The sequence below is a fragment of the Mustela nigripes genome, chromosome 13, assembly GCF_022355385.1.
Source record: "Mustela nigripes isolate SB6536 chromosome 13, MUSNIG.SB6536, whole genome shotgun sequence".
NCBI classification, from domain to species: domain Eukaryota; kingdom Metazoa; phylum Chordata; class Mammalia; order Carnivora; family Mustelidae; genus Mustela; species Mustela nigripes.
The window spans coordinates 27,572,956-27,597,012 of NC_081569.1; the positions used below are offsets into that span (position 1 = coordinate 27,572,956).

The following is a 24,057-nucleotide window of genomic DNA, read 5'->3' on the forward strand; positions in this document are numbered from 1 at the left end:
TAAGAAAGAAAGAAGTAATAAGATTGATAAATCCCTGGCCAGACTTATCAAAAAGAAAAGAGAAAGGACCCAAATTAATAAAATCATGAATGAAAGAGGAGAGATCATAACCAACACCAAAGAAATACAAGCAATTATAAAAACATATTATGAGCAACTATACATGAGCAAATTTGACAATCTGGAAGAAATGGATGTATTCCTAGAGACATATAACTACAAAAACTGAACCAGGAAGAAAGAGAAAACCTGAACAGACCCATAATCAGTAAGGAGACTGAAGCAGTAATCAAAAATCTCCCAACAAACTAGAGCTCAGGACCAGATGTTTTCCTAGAGTAATTCCACCAAACATTTAAAGGAGAATTAAAACCTACTCTCCTGAAACTATTCCAAAATATAGAAATGGAAGGAAAACCTCCAAACTCATTTTATGAGGCCAGGATTACCTCAATCCAAAAACCAAAGTCCCCTTCAAAAAGAATTGCAGACCAATATCCCTGATCAACATGGATGCAAAAACCTCACCAAAATACTAGCCAATAGGATCCAAAAGGACATTAAAAGGATTATTCACCACGACCAAGTGGAATTTTTCCTGGGCGGCAAGGTTGGTTCAACATCCACAAATCAATCAATGTGATACAATACATTAATAAAAGAAAGAACAAAAACCATATGATACTCTCAATAGGTGCTGAAAAAGCATTTGACAAAGTACAGCATCCTTTCTTGATCAAAACTCTACACAGTGTAGGGATAGAGGGTACATACCCCAATATCATAAAAGCCATCTATGAAAAACCCACAGTGAATATCAATCTCAATGAGGAAAGACTGAGAGATTTTCCCCTAAGGTCAGGAACACAGCAGGGATGTCCACTATCACCACTGCTATCCTAGCCTCAGCAATCAGACAACAAAAAGAAATTAAAGGCAACCAAATCGGCGAAGAAGTCAAACTATCACTCTTTGCAGATAATATGCTACTTTATGTGGAAAACCCAAAAGACTCCACTCCAAAACTACTAGAACTCATACAGGAATTCAGTAAAGTGTCAGGATATAAAAACAATGCAGAGAAATCAGTTGCATTTCTTTACACCAATAGCAAGACAGATGAAAAAGAGAATGAAATTTGGAAGACAGGCAGTGTCTAGTCAGACCTGAACACAATTTTCTGAATGTAATTAGACTGAAAAAGCTCTGAGGGATGACTTGTTTATCTTCTCTGAGTATACGCATGTGTAAAATAGCCACAAACCTCAGTTGGCAAAAAAGCAGGAAAAAAAAGGGCAGGGTCAGGAAAAGTTTGTATGTTTCTACCTTTCATAGTTACTTGTTGGTGAAATTTTGCAAGATAAATTTCAAAAACACTGAAACATGGCAGGGTTTACTAAAGGTATCAAAAAGTGATTTGACATCTATCTCTCAATTCAGTTCAAATTATGATTGCTGTCAGCTATGTTGTTTGCTTATTCAGCTTCAAGAGAATCACAGCTGAATCTCTATTTAAATTTGGCAGGATTAAAAAAAAAAAAAAAGCCAGGAAAGGGAATTGGAAAAACTCCATATCCAATCCATCTGCTTAAACTGTTTACTTACAGTAACAGCATACAAATGTCTCATGTTACTGATAAACCACAGAAAGCTTCTGGGATGCTGTTACTATCCAAATTCAAATGCAATGTTCATCATCACAGAGTAATGAGAAAAGTCAATGAAAATACAAATCATGCTCACTTGGACCAAATTTCATAAAATGGCACAAACAAGGAAAATTCCTCTGCATGTATAAGGAGGTTTTAGAAACTTTTATTTGAAATAATTAAACATTTCTGCAACAAAAGGGTTCTTGGAGCATTTATTTTAACTTGAATTTTAAATGGAATTTCATTGTGAAACATAACAGACATACGGAAAAGTGAGAAAAATGAGAAAACATGTAAGTACAATTTGAAGAATAACTGTAATTTAAACATTGTATATCATTGCCATCTGGTCAAGAAAAAGAAGACCAGACACACTCAAGAAGCCACCTACATGAATCTTCCTGATCACATCTCCCTCCCAACTCTCTGAATAATCATTATCCTGATTTTTATGATAAATATTTCCTGTGTTTTCCTTATAGTTTTCTCTTCTATGTGTCTATTGCAAAGGAATATAGGTACTTTTGGCTATTCTTAGACTTTACATAACTGGAAATGTAACAGTGTATTATGTATGTTCACCTCTGTGTATATATATATATATACACATGTACATATATTCATACATATATTTTTTGGTGACCTGTTTTGCCCACGAAACATTCTGAGATACATTCATGCTATTACCAATAGCTGTAGTTCATTTTTATTGTTGAATAATATTCTATTACACAAATGTATCATAATTTATATATTTAACTGTTAATGGATACTTGGGCTTTTTTCTGTATTTGGTAATTATAAAAATGCCACCAAACAATTGTATATGTGTCTCCTGGTACAAAAAATGCATTGCTGTCTTAGGGTATAGACCTAGAAGAAAAATATGATGCAAAAAAAAAAGCCTGAGCTTTAGTCAATAATAACAAACTGCTTTCTAAAGTGGTAGTACCAACTTATATAATCACAGAGTATGAGAATTCCATTACTCTAGATCTTTGGCAATAGTTGGTATTTTCAGTCTTTAATTTTTGCCATTCTGACAAGTGAATCATAGCATCACACTATGTTTTTCATTTGGAATTTTCTGATTACCAAAGAGATTGACTATCTTTGCATTTACTTACTGGCTACTTAGACGTCTTTTGGAATGCCTATTACCATTTTCCTACGTGCTGTTTATTTCTTTTCCTTTTTAACTTTAAGAATTCCTTATACAGGATGCCTGGGTGGCTCAGTCGGTTAAGTCGCTGCCTTTGGCTCAGGTCATGATCCAGGGTCCTAGGATCGAGTCCTGCATCAGGCTCCTTGCTGAGCAGGGAGCCTACTTCTCTCTCTGCCTCTGCCTGCCATTCTGCCTGCTTGTGCATGCTCTCTCTCTAACAAATAAATAAATAAAATCTTAAAGTAAAAAAAAAGAATTCCTTATATACACTGGATTCCACTTCTTCATGAGTTATAAAGATAAAGATTTTCTTCCATCATATTGTCTTTTAACTGTTTTTCTGGTATCTTTTGATACCAGATTTTTAACTAAAATTTCACTTCCCTATATAGCTAATTTCTCGTGTCCTTTTTTTGTTCTAGCAAAGCCCCAAAGTTAAAATATTCTTTGTTATTGCCTAAAAGGTTGTTTTTACTTTTCACATTTAGGTCCATCTGATTTTTTGATTATGATGTTAGGTGGGGTCAAGTTTTATTTTTAAAAGATTAAGGATATTCAATCATTATAGCAACATTTACAAAAGGGACCATATTTTCCCCTAATGTTCTGCCATGTTTCCTTTTTCTATATATACATAAAAAACTGCCTCACATTGTTCATTAAGCATACTATATATGAATTTAATTAAGTATGTTCCATTCTTCGTTTCTGCCATCTTTGCTCCAACAACACATTATTTTAACTACTGCAACTTTATAGTAAGTTTTGATACTTGGTAGAGCAAATCCTCCCATATTATTATTTTTCAACAGTGTCTTGGCCATTATTAGTTCTTTGAAATTGTGTATTTTAATTTTAGAATCTGCATTTCAATTTCCATAAAATAAAGAATTTTCATTCCAAATGCACTAAATCTACAAATAAATTTGTGGTGAAAAGGTATATTACTATAGTGAGGGTTCCAATCCATGAACATGATTTATTTACTCCTAGATACTTACTATTTTGTTGGTGATATAAATAAGATTGATTTTTATATACTGTTGTTGTAACCTAGTAGACTTTTTAAACTTATTAGTTTATGAGATTAGCTACATTTTTATTTTAGATACAATCTGTGAGTTAAGGAAATTGTATTCTATTCCTTGTTTACAATGATGAATTGATTTGATGCTGAACTTATCAAATGCTTCTGCTGGGTCTTTTGAGATGCTCACATCTTTTTCTCTTTTTATCTATTAATATGATAAACTCTGATTGACTTTCCAGTGTTAAATCAACTTGAATACCTTGAATAATCCCAATTTTGTTGTGATATACTATTCTTTGTATGCATTGCAACATTTTGTTTGACAAAAATTTGTTAAGGAATTTTGAATCTAAGTTCATGAATGAGATTGGCTTATAATTTGATTTCCTACAGTTTCATGATGATGTATTTAGGTGTAAATTTCTTTCTTTCTTTTTTTAAAATTTCTTTTCAGTGTAACAGAATTCATTGTTTTTGCACTACACCCAGTGCTCCATGCAATACGTGCCCTCCTTAATACCCACCATCTGGCTCCCCCAACCTCCCACCCCCTGTCCCTTCAAAATCCTCAGGTTGTTTTTCAAAGTCCATAGTCTCTCATGGTTCACCTCCCCTTCCAATTTCCCCCAACTCCCTTCTCCTCTCTAACTCCCCATGTCCTCCATGCTATTTGTTATGCTCCACAAATAAGTGAGACCATATGATAATTGACTCTCTCTGCTTGACTTATTTCACTCAGCATCATCTCTGCCAGTCCCATCCATGTTGCTACAAAAGTTGGGTATTCATCCTTTCTGATGGAGGCATAATACTCCATAGTATATATGGACCACATCTTCCTTATCCATTCGTCCGTGGCATCTTGGTTCTTTGCACAGTTTGGCGACCGTGGCCATTGCTACTATAAACATAGGTGTAGATTTCTTTTTTATTTTCACTGTTTGGGCTTCACTGGGTTTCTTGAATATCTGAGTTTATTTGTAAAGGTTTAGAAAGTTCTAAATGAGAATCACTTCAGGTACTGTTTCTGCCCTTTTCTCTCCTCTCTTCCTGAATAATTATACATAAATTAAAAATCTCACTATATTTGATATGCTTCTATTCTTTTCTCTATTTTTCATATATTCTCTCCATGTTTTAGTCTTAGGACTTAGAATATACTTATTTTCTCTTCAGTGGGTTTATTTTGCTGTTACATGATGAATAGTTTTCTTAATTTTGATTACCAAAACGTTCAGTTCTTGATTTTCTATTTTCTTTCAAATGTGCTATACCTTTTAAAAAATGGTTAATACTTACATCCTTGAACATAGGAAGCATAGCCCCCATTGGTCTGTTCCCAGTGATTTTTATCCATGTTATCTTGCCCCTTTATATGGTTCACTACCTTTCTCTGTCAGACACTGTATTTGAAACTTATTTTGTCAAAATAATTGAGACTTAGGTTGATATTATCTTTCTTCACAGTAGATTTCCCATTTGCTTTTGTTAGGCACCTGGAGGTATTAGCAATCCAAGATCACTTTGTTTATTTTCCCCCCCAACAACTGTTTTTTCTTTCTTTCTTTCTTTCTTTTTTTTTCAGCCACCCAGATGATCTGAAGTTAAGCTGCGGTCTGTGCAATGACTGGCATACTTCCAATCTACCCTTGACAGTCCTAGACTACAACACTTTTAATCCACCAATTTTGAATAATGTCAAAAATATTACTCAGTTTCTTATCCACTTCTTTTGGATCACCAATCATACCCAGCCCCAAAATGCCTTGTTTCCAGATCTCAGCCCAGTAATTCTTTACCACTTTGTTAGCAATTCAGCTCCAGTTTATATTTTGTCAAGCTTTATTAATTGGCATCAGTAGAACTATTCTGATTTATATACCCTGCCCATATGTTTAGATATTTTCAATACTTTTATTTCCTTAGAAGATAAAAATCATAGTTTTACAATCTGTAACTGGTATTTACAAAGATTTGCAATTCTAGTCTCTGCTTGTTATAACTCATAATGATTTATTTACTTTTGCACACCTTTTTTTTGGGCTGTGGCTATCTGTTCTTGAAACTTATTTGACAGAAATGATCTAAAGCCCAGGATTATAAGTGTCTTCTTTAAGTGAGGACTTGCATTTCCTTCTGCCAAGTGTCTAGGGATATCACTAATCAATCTGGGACTACTTCAAATTCAATTCACCATTTGAAATGATACAGGTGATATGAGTTTTGGCTGAAAGTCTACTCCAGGGCTGGATTATAGTTATAACTTCTGCACTATGCCATAACACTTTCTTTGCAGTCTCTAAGAATGAAGTAAGTGGGTTCATGGTTATATCACAGAATAGGTTATGGTGGTCTTATCTCTGTAAACAGAAAACCTATTAGAGGTCATACCTTAGGCAGCCCTTAAGCTTTTACTTTTCTTCCCTACCCCATGAGGCTTGCAAATCATAACTCTTGGGGGATTCAGTTATAACTGAATACAACTTCCTAAATTCTTTTTTTTTTTTTTTTGACCCGGTAATTCTTCAATTTTTTCTTAGCAATTTGATGTTTTTAAGAAAGCTACTTTAAATTTTTCCCAGTATTTTTTAATCATTTAATTAGGTTATAATGTTAAACAAGTATTTAACACAACTTGCCAACCATTCATGATACAAATACAAACTCAAGCCAACTTGTCAATGTGATGAACAGCATCTAAGGAAGACCTATAGCTGATAAGATGCCTAAATTTGAAATACTCAGCACTATCTCCCTAAGACCAGAGTAACACAATGATGTCTCTTCTTACCACTTCTACCCAATACTATAATGGAGGTGCTAGCCATTGCAGTTAGTCAAGAGAAACAAATAAGGAGGCATAAAAATGGGACAGAAAAACCAGTATTTTTAGATGTTTTTGTTGGTAGAGTGGGTGCAAGTACCCAAGACCATTGTATTTCTTGCAGAACTGGGTGGAGTTTGTTAAAAACTATAACATGTGCAACACAGCCTACAGGCTCTTTAATTCTAAACAGAATCAGAGAACCTGAAAGTAAGAAGGGACCTGACACAAATGGTAAGTACTAATAGGCATGTTTCCTCAGTTCCCTGATCTTTCATTACAACTTTGCGCATCACAAAGTTTAACCTGCTATCTCTAAAGTAGTTCCAGAAGAATTATCTAAGGAAAACTGTATCAAAGCATTAACAAAAAGCATCAGTGTGTTGAGATCTCAATTAAGAAGGTAAAGACCTCAAGATTGATCTCTCACCATTCCTCAGGGAGTGCTTGCCCAAGTTCTACCAGGCCCACCCTTGTCACTTCTAGGCTGTCTTCAATTCCTTCACTGGGTACTTGGCTTTGGCTCTAATGATTTTCTTACTCCAGGGAGTTTTCCAAACAAAAACGAATGGTTATTTACAATTCCTAAACTGAAATCATAAATATCAGCTGAATTACACTGAAATGTCAGTATAACTCTATGAACAGAATTCCACATAAAGTGAGTCTGTCTTGGCTAGGTAAAAAAGGGATTTTAGTTATAAAAATAGCAAAAGGATCTTACTGTAGGTAAGTTTAGACTCTCAGGTGGTCCTGCAGTTTATACTCTGAGGACAGCTTTACAGCAAGGCTTCTGACACAGACCATTTAGACCAGGAGCCAGACTACATTTTTCTCCCCCAAATTATAAGGAATCAGTGGTATTCCAGTAAATTGCCCCTTTGTGAATGAAATAACTTTACTTAGATTTTCATACTGAATACCTTTCTTATACAGATCATTTTACTTTTTCCTCAAAAATTCTCTGATTACTTCAATCTAAAACAATATTCATGAGATAAGGTGCACATAGTTGTATCTTCAAGTAAATCCCTTTTAGTTCAAAGTGTAAGTACCCTTTATAAAAATAATCAGTGCTAATTTTAAAAATAGAGATTTTTTCCAAGGTATATCAAATCTCCAAACACTCCCATCTAGCACATGTCTGATAACTACCAGTTTCTGAACTCTGACACTCTGAAAGGGATGCGTTCCACAGAACTGACTCTGTGGCTCTGCTGCAATGCCTCAGTGAATATGCTGCTCTCAGTTCCTACAGAGAACTGTACAATCTGACCCCAAAATGCAGCTGAACACCATCTTGTGAATATGCCTGAGAATCCAGTAATTCCACCACTGAGGTATATGCCCTAGACAATAGCAATGATTCTCAAAATATGATGCCTGGACCAGCAGCATCAGTGTCACCTGTGAAATACAAATGCTTAGGACCCACTGCAGAACTAATGAATCAGAAACCGAAGGTTGGCTGTGTTTTATCAAGTCCTAATGATTCTGATGTAGACTAAAGTCTGAGACTCCCCACTTTGGAGAAATTTGTTTATGTGCTCTGATACAAGAATGCTGGAGCAGCACTGTCTCTAACTGCTCAGTTTCTTTTCTCTCTCTCACACACAAACCGATACACATTCAACTCTGAATCAATCCTGGAAAACAACGTCCGTTTCAGGAAAATGGATTTAAAAACTGTATTATTAACACAATGAAGTACTCACTCATAATAGAGAAAATAAATAAAAAACAGCTATATTTATAAGCCTAAATAAAACTTAGAATCATAATTTTGATTGAAAAAATCATAGAAGCCTATAGTATGATATTTTATAAAGGTCAAATATAAGCAAAACTAAATAATATATTATGTAATACATTTATAAAGGTGATAAAGAAAAAGCTTATTAAAAAACAAAGAAAAGATATCCCTTTCCTTCAAAGGGAGCAGCGATGGGAATGGGGGTGGAAGAATCACACCAGGAACCACAGGTGTACTGGGAACAGTATAGTTTTTAAGTTGGGTGGTGAATTCACAGCTGTTCATTATATTTAGGTTATTTTTATCACTACATTCTTTTGTGTATCTCAAATATTATAAATTTAAACCCAGAAAACAAAAAAATAAACAAACAAAAATTGCAGGTAATAAACAAAGATGGCCATTACACCAAATGGAAAAATTAGAAACCAACTAAGTGATATAAATAAAAAATTAAAAAAAAATAAATAATATGAAAAAAAATTATGTGAGAAATGTACAATAAAAAGTAAGAAGAAAATATAATAAAATGTCAACAGTGGGTACTATAGGGAGTTGACTTCTTTGTGCATTGAAAATTTTCTATATTGAGTAATAAATACTTTAGAAATCATTAAGAATCTTTTTTTTAATATAATTTTTTATTTTTTATAAACATATATTTTTATCCCCAGGGGTACAGGTCTGTGAATCACCAGGTTTACACACTTCACAGCACTCACCAAAACACATCTTTTAACTATCACAAGAACATTCACTGTCTCTAAGTCACTAAAGAAAACTGCCAAATTTTCTGTTGGAAACTGTAAGGAAATTGGTGCTTTGTAGAAATCTGGTTGTGATTCATGAGTTCTATAATTCAAAGTTTTATATTTTCTGCCATAAAGTTGTATACTTTCATTACTGTGATTCCATTTAAAATAATTTTGTTTTTGTTTGTATGGGGGAAAATATGATTGACCCAATGATCATGTTTTTGCTATTGAGGATTCCAATTTAAGTGACTGAAAACAACATCAGTTTAATTAATGAAAGGAAAAAAAAAAAAAAAACATTGATCAGTGGTTGACCAGGTTTTGGAAACACAGACAAATTGCATAAATGAGAGTCAGCCTTATAGTCCTATGTATGCCCTGTCATAGTGAGAAAGAACCACAAATATTAAGGCCAAGCAAGGCAAAAGATTAGTTACATACCTTTTTTTCCAAAATTCTAGTGATCTCGCCTAGGGTCCGATCTAAAGCAGAAACTTTATTGTTTGCCCATGAGCCACTGTCTTGTACTTGTAGTTGTTTTAGAAGATCTTTAGCTAATCGCTGAAGCCTTCAAAATAAAATGAAAGGGAAGAATGACTTTAATGAATTAGACTATATTTCATTTTCCTCAACGTTTTGAAAGAAAAGTTACTTTCATTATTGTATTAGAAACTGCTTCACAGAACAGCTCTGAGAAGGAACAAACAAACCACTCCTCAGGCTGATATTACTTAAATTCATGATTATCGACCTAGTCCTCATGGCACAAAATAGAACTAGAGGACAGTAGATTAGCTAGAACAACAGCTACCATCAGTTTCTGTGTGACATTTAAACTAGAACAGAACTGCAGATGGGGAGAAGGTGAGATTATGCAGGCAGAGAAAATGAGTATAAGAAACTCTGGGTTTTCATATTTGGATTTAAATCTTCAAGGTAGACTTGGATATCATGCTGTAAGCATTGTAAACTCTCAAAATGTCAAACTCCCCATGTTTCAGTTTACAAGCCATTTGGGGATTGCCTGCCACTGATGATGTCATTTACTTAGGCAACAAAGCAATTATTTGCTTTTCACCAGGAAATAACACACATTACTTAGACTGTGGGATTCTTTAGTGAGTGAAGTATGTGTAATATTTCTTTGTAGCCCTTCCTTCTTCTGCTTCATATACCTCATTCTTAGCAATCCTCTCCTTTCCACTTAACTTGCTTAAGTAGTCCACCAACAGATATTCACCAGACACACTCCCAGATCTCTCTACTTCTCCCCTTTACATCACTCCCCTGTTGTCTCACTTTCATTTTTACCTATGATAGATTCTGTAGGCCATCATTATAGTCACTTTCTGGCAAACATGCTACATTCCTTCTCTGCTGTTCTGTTTGTTACTCCTACTAGCCAAACCCCAGCAGTGGTAATAGTCACAAATATTTAACTCTTTCTGTAGGCACCATTCTCAGTGTCCTGATGTATTAATTTAGTTGGCTGGATAATGAACATCTGCCAGCCTTTTCCATCTCTGATCTTGGTATGACCACACATTCAGAATCTTAGTGAATCCATTTAGCATTCTCACTCTCCCACTCTCCACAAAGACTTGCTTCATACATTATCTATTCTCTTCCATCATTTCCTTTCCCCCCTTGCTTTCAAAAGAAGATCTTTCACTTCAGAATAAACGTGGAACTACCGGAACAGGAAAATCCTCACTTTCTGCCACAAAATCTACAAACCTATCTGCATTTCAGCCATACCCTCCTTTGCTTCTCCTATTACAATCAAGGAAGACTAATTCCTCCTATGTAGGCCTAATCCTGCCACACAGAATCTGTGTACATGAAGTCCTTCTATCAAAATCACCCTATTCTTCCACTTCAGTGTCTTTGCAAACACTCTTCTTTCATTCCTTCTGAAACGCTTTCCTCAACTCCACATTATCTAGAAAATTTCTACTTATCCCTGATTTTTCAGCTCAGACATTGCTTTTTCTGATTTGACTAGTCCTTTAAATCACTCATCACAAGTCTTTCCCACGGAGAGGTTTGCAACAGAACTTTTAGCAATGATGGGAATGTTCTGTATCTGTACTGCCCACTATGGTGGCTGCTAGGCAAATGTGGTCATTACGCACCTGAAGTATAGTTAGTATCACTAAGGAGCTAAATTTTAAGTCTTATTTATTTATTTATTTATTTATATTTATGAGAGAGTGTGCAAGCAGGGGTTGGGGATGGTGAAGGGCAGAGAGAGAATCTTTTTTTTTTTTTTTTGCAGAGAGAGAATCTTAAGCAGACTTCATGCTCAGCACAGAGCCCCTTGCAAGGCTTGATCTCGCAATCCTGAGATCATTATCTAGGCCTAAATCAAGAGTCAGATGTTTAACCAAATGAATCGCCCAGGTGCCCCTTATGTTGTATTTAATCTTAATAATTTAAATGCCCACTTGTAGCTAGAAGCTATTTTACTGAACAGTGCAGAAGCACAGTCTTAACTGCATGAAAGAGGGCTCCTGTCTACCTGTTCACTGCCTATCCACAGCACCTAATATGTTAACATAAATGCACTCAAAAGATGCTTAATGATTAGTGTACTAAGAAAAAATTTCTTCTCTAATCTTAATAATATCTATAACTTCATAGGTTAAAAAATACATTAATTTACATGATTTTATGTAATCCTATGAAAACAATGTCCATTAGTATTTTTCCCATTTGAAAAATGAAGAAACTAAGGCTCAGACAAATTCAATGACTTTCCCAAGGTCTCACAAGGGGTAAAAGTTATTACTAGGACTAGCCCTTTGGTCCTCAAATCTCATGCTTTTGTATCCAAACCATACTAATCAATTCAATAAGGACATTTTATTCACAAATAAACAATACCACAGAATAATACATATTTATATTACATGTAAATATATATATGTGTATATATATATATATTTTCCCCCCTTTCAGAGCTTTTGAAGATTGAAAGTAATTAATGTAATGTACCTAACACCATTCAGGAGTAAGGTAGACATTCAATAAATGGTCAACTATTTTTACTATTCATTGACAGAAGGTCTCAATCCAACAAAAGGAAAAAGAGAATATAAAAAACACAGAAATAGAATAAGAACAACATACTTCTTTTCCCTTTCAATCAAATATGGGCTGGAGTCCCATCCGATTAAAGTTACTGACCTTATCATGTTGAGGAATATTGGCAGCGAACTTTATCGTGTGATAGATAAGTAGCCACTTCGGCTTTTGGCTGAATAAAGCCTGCACACCATGTAACTAAATATCCAGCCATAGCCATGGATGCATATGAATCTAGCAGTATTCTTACCAAGAATGGTCACATTCCACTGAAAACCAGGGGTACTTAGGGAGGCAAAAGGACCATTTTAATTCACAGAATACAAGAGGCTTATATTTCACCCTGAGGTAAATCAAATCTGGGATTCATATGAACCTACCCTTCAAGGGAGAATGCCAAATCAAGGGGATGCTTTGGTAACATGAGATAAAACTCTGTTTCATTCCCTGCCTCCACAGAAGTACCACAAATAATATAGCCCCTCTCAAGGAGAAAACCATCAGATTTTGATTCATACTATGAGTAATTACAGACTGTCAGGACGTAGGCCCTGAAAAGTATATTTTCCCTATAGGGGAAGAAAAGAAGCTGTTTAGAGGGTGCAGTTTTTAGTACAGAAATTGTTATCTGAGTTACTTCTGGCAGAAAAATTTTCTAGCATGAAAAGAAGAAGTAGAGGCTTTGTAACTCCTAGCCTAGAGCATGAATATTATCTGTCAGATAAATAGCTTTGTGGAGAATGTTGTAAGGTCAAATACTCTCTTCTCAAAACTAAAACATTAATTCCCACAACAATTCCAACTTCAACTGTGTCATTGGTAAATGTGAAATGTAAATAAATTTCTGTAAGAAGCCCTAATCTGTATCACAGTCAAATTTTGGTCAGTTCATTAGGATCACCGGGATGATTAGAAAAATTTAAGGAGATTGAGCCCACTTTAGGAAATGTTGCTCTTTAGTACAATGGACAGGAAGACATGAACACATTAACATTTTTTTCTTTCACTTTCTCGATTTGAAAGATACATAGTATAAATTCAGGGCAATTGGTTCCCCTTCTATTTTTAAGTAATATGTTGAAGGCTTTATTTTGAAATATAAGAGCCTAAGAAATCTCTACATAAGATGAAAAAAATCCGTGTACATACACTGCCTCCTACATTGCACACCTTTCATTTTTACGTGCCAGCATCCCTTCTTGTAGAAAAAGAACCCATCTATCCCTTTTAAGGAACCACCTTGCCTTCATTTACATGGGTGTACTTGATGTGCTCACTGCTATCAGGATGTTGCTATTCCCAGGCCCTCGCTCTCAGTGGAAAGAGCTAGGAAATGCATATATTATTTTATAAATAAATATTTAAAATATATATCCCTACATATTTACATCTATATTTCTATTTCTATATATTGGAAAATATAATTAAAACCAATACCTACAATTCCAATTTGCTACAGGGCCTTTCTATTGTCCCTAGATATTTTTAACTCTTCTCCAACAGCGAGCAATCTGCCTTTCATCATTCTTAACTTTATCTTATGTATTTGACCAATTCCCCACATGTAATTTATCACCCATCCACCCCCCCTTCCTTTCTTTCTTCCTTCCTTCCTTTCTCTCTCCCTTTCTTTCAAGATTTTATTTATTTAGTTGCGGGGGGGGGGGGGGAAGCGAGCAGGGGAAGGGTAGAGGGAGAAGCAGACTTCCTACTAAGAAGGGAGCCTGACATGGGACTAGATCCCAGGACTCAAAGATTATGACCTGAGTCTAAAGCTGATGTTTAACTGAATGAGGCACCCAGGCACCTCCCATCTTTGTTTCCATATGTATGTCCCCTTGGGCTCTGACTCCCCAGTCTGGGTGGTAATACTTTCTCACCATGCTTGGGTTTCAACAGCCACTGTTTTTAACTATCTGAGGAACCTCCATACTTTCCTCCAGAGTGGCTGCATTAGTTTGCATTCCCACTAACAATGTAGGAGGAATCCTCTTTCTCTGCATCCTCACCAACACCTGTTGTTTCCTGACAGGTTAATATTAGCTATTCTGACTGGTGTGAGGTAGTATCTCACTGTGGTTTTGATTTGTATTTTCCTGAGGCCGAGTGATGTTGAGCACTTTTTCATGTGTCTGTTGGCCATGTGGATGTCTTCTTTGCAGAAACTGGATCATATCTTCTTTATCTATTCATCTGTTGAAGGGCATCTAGTCTCCTTCCACAGTTTGGCTATTATGGATGTTGCTGCAATGAACACTGGGGTGCAAGTGCCCCTTCTTTTCACTATATCTGTATCTTTGGGGTAAATACCAAGTAGTGCAATTGCCGGGTCATAGGGTAGCTCTATTTTCAACTCTCTGAGAAACCTCTATGCTGTTTTCCAGAGTGGCTGTACCAGCTTGCATTCCCACCAACAATGGAAGAGGGTTCTCCTTTCCCTACATCTTCAACAACATTTGTTGTTTCCTGTCTTGTCAATTTTGCTATTCTAACTGGTGTAAGGTGGTGTCTCACTGTGGTTTTCATTTGTAATTCCCTAACGGCTAGTGATGTGGAGCATTTTTACATGTGTCTGTTAGCCATTTGTGTCTTCTTTGGAGAAGTGTCTGTTCATGTCTTCTGCCCATTTTTAAACTTTTTGTGTGTGTGTGTGTGTGTTGATTTGGTAAGTTCTTATAGATCTTGGATACCAGCCCTTTATCTGTAATGTCATTTGGAAGTATCTTCCCCCATTCTGTGGGTTGCCTCTTGGTTTTGTTGACTGTTTCCTTTGCTGTGCAGAACATTTTTATCTTGACGAAATCCTAAAAGTTCATTTTTGCTTTTGTTTCCCTTGTCTTTGGAGATGTGTCTTGAAAGAAGTTAATGTGGTTGATATCAAATAGATTACTGCCTATGTTCTACTCTAGAATTTTGATAGATTTCTGTCTCACACTGATGTCTTTCAACCATTTTGAGTTTATATATTTGTTTATGGTGTAAGGAATAAGGAGGGCATGTGTTGTTATGTGCGCTGTGTTTATATGTAACTAATGAATCACTGGACACTACATCAAAAACATGTTCAGTGGCTAACTGAACATAATGAAATATGAAAATGTAATTCACGTGCTTTTGTCAAATTGGTTCCCTATACTTTGCAGTGAAAATATTAGTTATTTGGGGGTTCGTTCCCTTTCTTTACAAATGTTATCTCAGTTGTTTCTTTTTGCTTTCTTTCACACTGATGTAAATGCCATGCAAGTCTTGTAGCTGTTTGGATTTGCTTGCTTTTTTTTGGATTTCTTGGAGCTATCTGGTAATGTGGGTTTTTTTTGTAAATGCTGCCAGGGGGTTTTGGTTTTAACTATTTATCTTGTTTCTATGTGAGGATTTGGAGACACTACAAAATTATGCTTCTGTAGTTACTGACATTTTTTTCTAGGTTTCTAATTTAAAGGAACATCCTGGTTGCCCAGTGGCCTATAGACTGTAGTAAGGAAAAGCAGAACCAGTTTAAGACTAATTAGGAGGCTACTACAATAACCCAGATGAGAGATGATCATAGGTTAGACTACAGTAGTTACTATGAAGGTAATGAATAGTGGTCAGATTCTGAATATATTTTAAAGATGGAGCCAACAGAATTTGTTGATGGACCAAAAATGAAATGAAAAGAAAGAGAGGTTGACTTTAAAGCTTTTAATCTCAAAGGATGGACTTACCATTTCCTAAAGATGAGCAAAAAAATATGAGGGGTAAGGATTGGGAGGAAATTTCAGGAGGGGTCTACCTGAACCCCTGTGGGTGGGTTATCCATGTGGAAATATTAAGCAGGAAGCTGGATATATGAGTCTGGAGCTCTGAGGAGAGGACTGGTGTGGTGTCATATATTTAAAATCCATCAGTGACTATATGTTTAACGTTACAAAACTGAGTAAAATTGCCAAGGGAATAATTCTGCATTTGAATTCTCAAGACAAAGGTATGCGGATGTTGGAGGTCAAGGAGACAAAAAAGAACCAAGCAAGATACTGAAAAAGAGTAGCCAGTTAGGTGAATCCAGAGAAAGTTCTGTAATACACTGTTATGTAAAGGCTCCCCTTGAATTGTCTTGCTATCCAAGACTTGTATAGTTTCCTACAGTGACTCTGGACTTGGTGAAATGACTTGCTTTGGCCAATGTGACATAAGCAAAATAACATAAGCAGAGGCTTAATAAGACTTGATATCCCATATGAACATTAATTTAAAAATCCTCAACAGAACAAACAAAATGAATCCAACAACATATTAAAAGGATTATCACCATGATTAAGTGATGCTTTATCTTCAAGAGGGCTGACCCAGGCTTCCTTACAGGGCAATCACAGCCGAGAGCAAGAAAGTGAAGTTGAAAGCAGAAGGCTCAAGACCTCTTTGGCCAAGTCTTGTTATCACCTATTGCTTCCACAGTAGTCAGAACAAGTCAAAAGGTCAGACAAATTCAAGAGGAAAGGAAAGAGAGTTCACCTCTTGATGGAATAGTGGCAAAGTTATATTATATTACATAGGGGCATGCCTCCAGGAACAGTTCAACTTCTGGCTATCTTTGTAAACACTATCCCACCATCACATATTAAATTTACTCAAATATTTGAATCTATTTCTAGATTGTTTTTAAAAACTGCTTCTATCAATTTACATTTTTATTCATGTGCTGATGCAAAATTATTTTAACTACATAGGTACCATCAAAATATTATTAAGTATCTGTTAGCACAGACCTACCTCATTCTTCTTTTACATTTTTTCCTAGAAATTCTTTTATTTTTCCATACATTCTTTAAAATGATTCTATTTTTTAAAAGGTAGTTATTTTATTCAGGTTATGTTTCATTTGTAGGAGAATTTAGAGAAGTTACTATACCATGTTTTCTATCCAAGAGTATAATTTGTCTTTCCATTATTTAAGTCTTTTTTAATACCCTTTGTTAGGATTTTAAGGTTTTTAATTTTTATGGAGACTTCACATTTCTTAAGTTTATTTTTAGTTTATTTTTTATTGCTATTGTAAATGGTGTTTATGTTTCCTAACTGATTATAAGAAAAGAAAATACTACTTTTGTAGACTAGATGCAGCATAACCTCAAGGCAAGTTACTCACCCTCTGTAAGGCTTAGCGTCCCTAATGAAATTTATTGAGTTATTGTTAGAAATAAAAGAGTCAACACAGGTAAAGAGCCTGGAATGAAGCGAAGGTTCATTAAAAACTACCTATTATTAATATTATCACATTAATTTGGTGATCAGCCACCTTACTGAATTGATTCTCTAATTTCTACTAATTTTTCACTTTATTCTCTTGGGTTTTTCAGATATGCAGTATCATCATAATCTTGATAATTCTGTTAACTTCTTTACTATTTTACAAATTTTTTTTCTTTTAGAATGGCAATGACTAAAACAATAATTAATAAAAGTAATTTTCTGATCGGTTATCTCATTTCTCACAGGCAACAATATTTCTGTTTTAAATGTAAATAACTGCAGCATCAAAATGCTATAGCATATCTACACTAACCACTGGTTACAGATATCCTTCAATTTATGGCAGTTAAGTTCTTTCTTGAATTTTTCACTATGAGGAGTAATATTTGTACATAAATAGTTAATCTTTGTACATAAATGTTCAGGTACACTTTGCATTACTTCTCTCAGCAGCCTAAAGTAGATGTTCTAAGTTCTGGATTCAGGTTACCTTTCAATAAGACTACACTAACTTGCAGTCCCATCAGCAGTGTTTTTGAGTACCTTCCTCACTGCACCTCTACTGGTAATATATTTGAGAGAAGCAAAATGATGGTGGTTTTGTATAGCTATTGTGTAGTGAAACTAACACCCAGTGGTGGAGTCTAAGTCCTCATCTATCAAGTGGCATTAGCAACAGTCCTGAACAAGACCTCCTCAGAGCAAGAACCAGCGCAGTGCTGCCAGAACCTATTCTGTAAGAGCAGGACTTTTCTACCGGGGCACTACTGACATTTTGGATAAGATAATTCTTTGCTTCAGTCTTGCCCAACGAAGAGTGTTTAAGAGCATCCTCGGGTCTCTATGCATTTGACAGGAATAACGCCATTTCTCCCAGCTATCGTAATCAAAATGTGCTCACGTATCCCCAAGCATAGCCAAATGTCCCCTGCCACAACTGTTCCCTGCTGGACACCATTGTGTTAGAAAAATGAAGTTCTAGGCTTCAGATATAAAGTTTAGGGTCACAGGAATACAAGTTCAGGTAAACTTCTATAAAGACAGACATCAATAAAATAGAAGTAAAATGCAGAGTAATATACTCACTTTGCTTTATAAGGTGAGTCAGATCCAGAATTTTTTGTTTCCATTAAACTCTCATATTCCTTGGCCCTGAAGAGAAAAAAAAAGTATCACTGTTAGTTATTTTGCTGCCAATTTTTAAAACAAACTACATTCCTATTTTTTTTCCTATCCCAGTATTAGAAACTAGTGTAACACTTTGATTTCTGAGAATATGTCTTTAAAATACTATAAATGCTATCAAAAATGACTAAAAAATAAGTTATTTCCTCATAAGATAAAGAAGAGCTTCATAAAAACAATTATCAGTTTACAGACTTAATATAGAATGGGCCTTATTTTTCAGAAATGTTAAAATCATGATAATTAAATTGGAAATCACAGAAGTTTCTACAAGATAGCTGAAATAACTAAATAGCCATATGCCTTAAGAGGTGTACAATGCAAAACTGAATACAAGAAAGAGTTATTTACCATGAGAAATAATTTAAAAGGCCGTGGAAATGACTACACACTCAAAGATTTGTCTTCTTCTGTTTTTGTTACTTATATTTGCTAAATACCTAAAGTCTGGAAAAATCTGAGATAACATTTCTCTGCCACTGTCTAACTAGGCTCCAGCTTACTTGAACCAATACAGAGAACCATCAATAGTTAATCAATCTAACATAGGTGTCACTATAGTAATCCATTATTATTGCCTTAATTTTAAATGTCACCTTTTGAAATTTGAAAAAGAGGAAAATACTAATTTAAATTTTATCTGCTCACCCAAAGGGTCCTAGTCTCAAAGAAATTAGTCTAGTGACCTATGAGAGAATTAGTTACAATGTGTATACCAATCTAGACTGCAATGATAAAATAAGTAATACTTCAAAAAAAATCATGAAAGATGCAAATTGTAACAGATTTTTAAAAAATATTTTATTTATTTGACCGAGAGAGAGAAATCACAAGTAGGCAGAGAGTCAGGCAGAGAGTGGGGGAAGCAGGCTCCTTGCTAAGCAGAGAGACCAATGAAGGACTCGATCCCAGAACCCTGAGATCATGACCTGAGCCGAAGGCAGAGGCTTAACACACTGAGCCACTCAGTTGTCCCTATAACAGCTTTAATAAGGAAAAGGGAAACTAACACAGGTTAAACATGGGAGCAAAAGAATATATTAGAGTTAAACATTAAATTATGTATTGTTTTCCCACCAACAGTGTAGGAAGGTTCCTCTTTCTCTGCATCTTCCTTACCAGCATCTGTCATTTCCTGACTTGTGCAACCACTCTGGAAAACAGCATGGGGGTTCTTAAAAAGTTAAAAAAGAGGTACCCTACAACCCAGCAATCACACTACTGGGTATTTACCCTAAAGATACAAATGTAGTGATCCAAAGAGGCATGTGCACCCGAATGTTTATAGCAGCAATGTCCACAATAGCCAAACTATGGAAAGAACCTAGATGTCCATCAACAGATGAATGAATAAAGAAGATGTGATATATATATACACACACACACACACGCGCGTGCACACACACACAATGGAATACTATGAAGCCATCAAAAGAAATGAAATTTTTAAAAAAATTTTTTGTTTTTTATAAACATATATTTTTATCCCCAGGGGTACAGGTCTGTGAATCACCAGGTTTACACACTTCACAGTACTCACCAAAGCACATACCCTCTCCAATGTCCATAACCCCACCCCCCCTTCTCCGAACCGCCCCCCAGCAACCCTCAGTTTGTTTTGTGAGATTGAGAGTTACTTATGGTTTGTCTCCCTCCCAATCCCATCTTGTTTCATTGATAAAAGAAATGAAATTTTGCCATTTGTGATGATGTGGATGGAACTAGAGGGTATTATGCTTAGCGAAATAAGTCAATCAGAGAAAGACAATTATCATATTATCTCCCTGATATGAGGAATTTGAGAGCCAATGTGGGGGTTTGGGGGATAGAAAAGGAATAAATGAAACTAAAATACTCTTAATCTCACAAAACAAACTGAGGGTTGCTGGGAGGAGGGGGGAGGGAAAGGGGTGGCTGGGTTATGGACATTGGGAAAGGTATGTGTTATGGTGAGTGTTGTGAAGTGTGTAAACCTGGCGATCCACAGACCTGTACCCCTGGGGCTAATAATACATTATATGTTAATAAAAAATTTAAAAATTACTTTAAAAAATGAAAAATATATATATATTGTTGTAAGCTACACATGCTCATCGCTATAAGCCAAAATATTAAAGCATATGAAAATGGGGAAATAACCATTGTAGTAGCAAATAATTGTGAACTTGAATGAAAGGGAGAAAGAGCAACAATTATGGAAGGTTAAATATATTCCAAGTATTCTTCCAGGAGCTGAACATCCATTGTCTCATACACAGTCCTAAAAACTCGATATGGTATGATCCCCATTTTACAAAGGAGAAATTGAGGCTTAAGAGGATATCTATTATATAAAAAAATACATTTATCTAAAACTTAAAGTGGGACGGATCAAATCCATTCTCTCATTCATGTACATACAACTAAAAAATTATCCAGAAAATTCTAACTTTACCCAAACTGAGGATAATCACTTTTTCCTAACTTGACTCTTGTCTTGATTCACTTTTCAGCAATCAAACACTTATTTCCAGGTGTCTGCTCTGTATAAACTAAGAGGTACAAACATAGCAAGGATGAGGCATAAATGTAGTAAGAATATTCAAGGAATTTCTTCTCCACAAGGAAGAAGAAGACATAACACTATGAAAAGATACCCAAGTCTACGAAGCAGAGTAAATGAGAGCTTATAATGTGTAGCCCTTATTTCCTTGTTGATCATCAGTGTACTTGTCCTACCCACTACTTAAAGTGGGGTACTGAAGTCACCAACTACTACTGTTGATTTATCTCTATGTCTCCCCTCAATTCTGTCACTTTTTCCTTCATATATTTTGGGGCTCTGTTAGGTGTATAAATGTTTGTAATTATCTTTTTGATGATTCACCCTTTCATGATTATATAATGTCCTTCTTTTCTATTGCACAATTTTTGTCTTAAAGTCTATGTTGTATGACAACATAGTTACTTCAGCTATATTATTTTGTAGAGGTACTCTGCATAAAATATCTTGCAATCCTTTTCACAATAAACCACTTGGGTCCTTTTATTTGAAGTGTGTCAATTATTAAAATATATATATATATATATATATATATATATATATTTGAATCATTTCTAAAAATCCACTCTGCCAAACCAGAGTATTTAATGTATTTACATTTAGATTTAATGTAGTAACTGATGAGGACTGGCTTTTGCCATTTTGCTATTTCCTATACATCTTTTGTCCTTCAATTTCTCCTTATTACTGCTTTGTTTTGTGTCAGATATTTTCCAGAGAACCATTTTCATTCTCTTCTCATTTCTTCAAGCATAACTATATGTATATGTGTATGTGTATGTATATATATATAATATTTAAAAATACTTCAGAGTTTCTTAAAGTGAAGGTGTCATAACAACAAATTATCTCGGGCTTTATCATGGAATATATTAATTTCTCTTTCATTTCTGATGTTTTGCCAGACAGAATTTTTGGTGACAATTTGTTTTTGTTTTTGTAACCAGGAAACTGAATATGTCATCCTACTGCCTTCTAGCCTTTATAGGTTCTGATGATAAATAAGCTGTTAATTATATTAAGAATGTTTTCTATATGAAGAACTGCTTCTCTTTTACTTTCTTTTTTTTAAGATTTTATTTTTGAGAGAGAGAGAGAGAGTAACAGCATAGGCAGGGGGAGGGGACAGATGGAGATGGAGAAGCAGACTCCCCACTGAGCAGCGTGCCTGACATAGGACTTGATCCCAGGACCCTGGGATCATGACCTGAGCTGAAGGCAGACACTTAACCGACTGAGCCACTCAGGTGCCACTACTTTGTTCTTGTCTTAACAACAGTTTGATTATAGTATGTTATAGTGTGGATTTCTGAGTTTCTCTTAGGGTTTGTTAAGCTTCTTGGATATGCAGATTAATATCTTGCATTAAATTTGGAAAATTTCCACCCATAATTTCCTCAAATATTTGTTCTGCCCTTTTTTCTCTCTACTTTCCTTCTGGGTCTTCCTTTCTGTATATGTTGTTCCCATAAGTCTTTCAAACTCTGTTCATTTTTTTTTTCATTCATTTCCCGTTCTGTTCTGTGGAGATAATCTAACTGATCTAACTTCAAGTTCACTAATTCTTACTTCTACTTACCCAAATTAGCTACTCAATTCTCCAAGTGAATTTTTCATTTCAGTCACTGTATTTTGCAACAACAAAGTTTCTATTCACTCCTTTTTATAATTTCTAATTATATGTATTAAAATATAAATATAAATTTAATATAACATCATCATTACTATTCCCCAGTTGGTTAGATATTGTTTGCATGGGTCCTTTAGTTCTCTGGGCATATTTTAACATTTTAATTTAAAGTATGTCCAGTAAGGCCAATGTCTGGGTTTCCTCGGGGACATTTCTATTAATTTTTTTTTCCCTGAGTATAGGCTAACTTTCTTTCTGTTTGAACACCTTCTAACATTTTGCCAAAAACTAGACAACTTAAATACTATAATGTAGCAATGATGAAAATCAAATTTCCCTCCTTTGACAGGGTGTGTTTTTGCTGCTTGATGTAGCTTCATATATTTGTTTAGTAACCTCTCTGAACTAATTTTCTAAAGTTTGTATTCTTTGTCATTATGGCTACTGAAGTCTCTGTTCAATTAGTTTAGGGATCAACTAGTGATAAGAGTGATTTCTTTAAATACCTGGAATGACAAAAAAAAAAAAAAGGTCTTAATCTAATATTTGTAAATGAGCTAGCTGTATGTGTGGTTGAGGCAAAATGACAAAACTCTGGCCATTTACAACTCTTCCTTAGCCTTCACTTCCTACTGCACAGAAGCCTGATGGTCAGCCAGAGATAAGACTTCAGGAACTTCTCAGGTCTTTTCCAAACATGCATTCAGGCCTCAGTATGCCTGTCTAGATTTTTCAGAGTATGTGGGAGCTCTTCAAAGCCCTTATTACTCAAAGCATTTCCAACATCTCCTACAAGATTCTCAGCATCCTCCAACTCCTACAAGGTTTTTGATTAGTCTATTTTTTGCTCTGTTTTTCCTTGCTCCAGACTATACTGACTAATACACTTGCCTTTAAATTGTTTTTGACAATTGCCCCCAGGTAGCATCAAAATTCTGGGAGAATTTTGAGTTAGATAAAAGAAAGGCAACATCCTTCAGAGAACCAACAAACAGGTCAAAACAACTATACATCTTTGAATGTAAGGTCAGATTTGCTCCCTCCAGAACTAGGTTGTATCAGGGATGCACGTGGTTATCTTCAAAGATGCACCTGAGCTGGGGAGTGGAAGGTGGAATCAGGGTAAAATAAAGTGCCATTAAACACTCTTAATGACATTCAGCTGAGTGCTTAAAGGGAAAAATCTGCAGCCAAGAATACTCTAC

General features: G+C 35.2%; 1 protein-coding gene across 1 annotated transcript in view; it reads right to left on the reverse strand.

The window, feature by feature from the left end:
- Nucleotides 1-24,057, reverse strand: part of SCAPER (S-phase cyclin A associated protein in the ER) — a 519,522-nt gene that overhangs the window by 231,144 nt on the left and 264,321 nt on the right. The window contains exons 22-23 of the mRNA XM_059372064.1: nt 18,582-18,647; nt 9,621-9,747 (exon numbers count right to left, since the gene is read on the reverse strand). Coding sequence (XP_059228047.1) covers nt 9,621-9,747; nt 18,582-18,647 — 193 coding nt within the window. The remainder of the gene's footprint in view (nt 1-9,620; nt 9,748-18,581; nt 18,648-24,057) is intronic.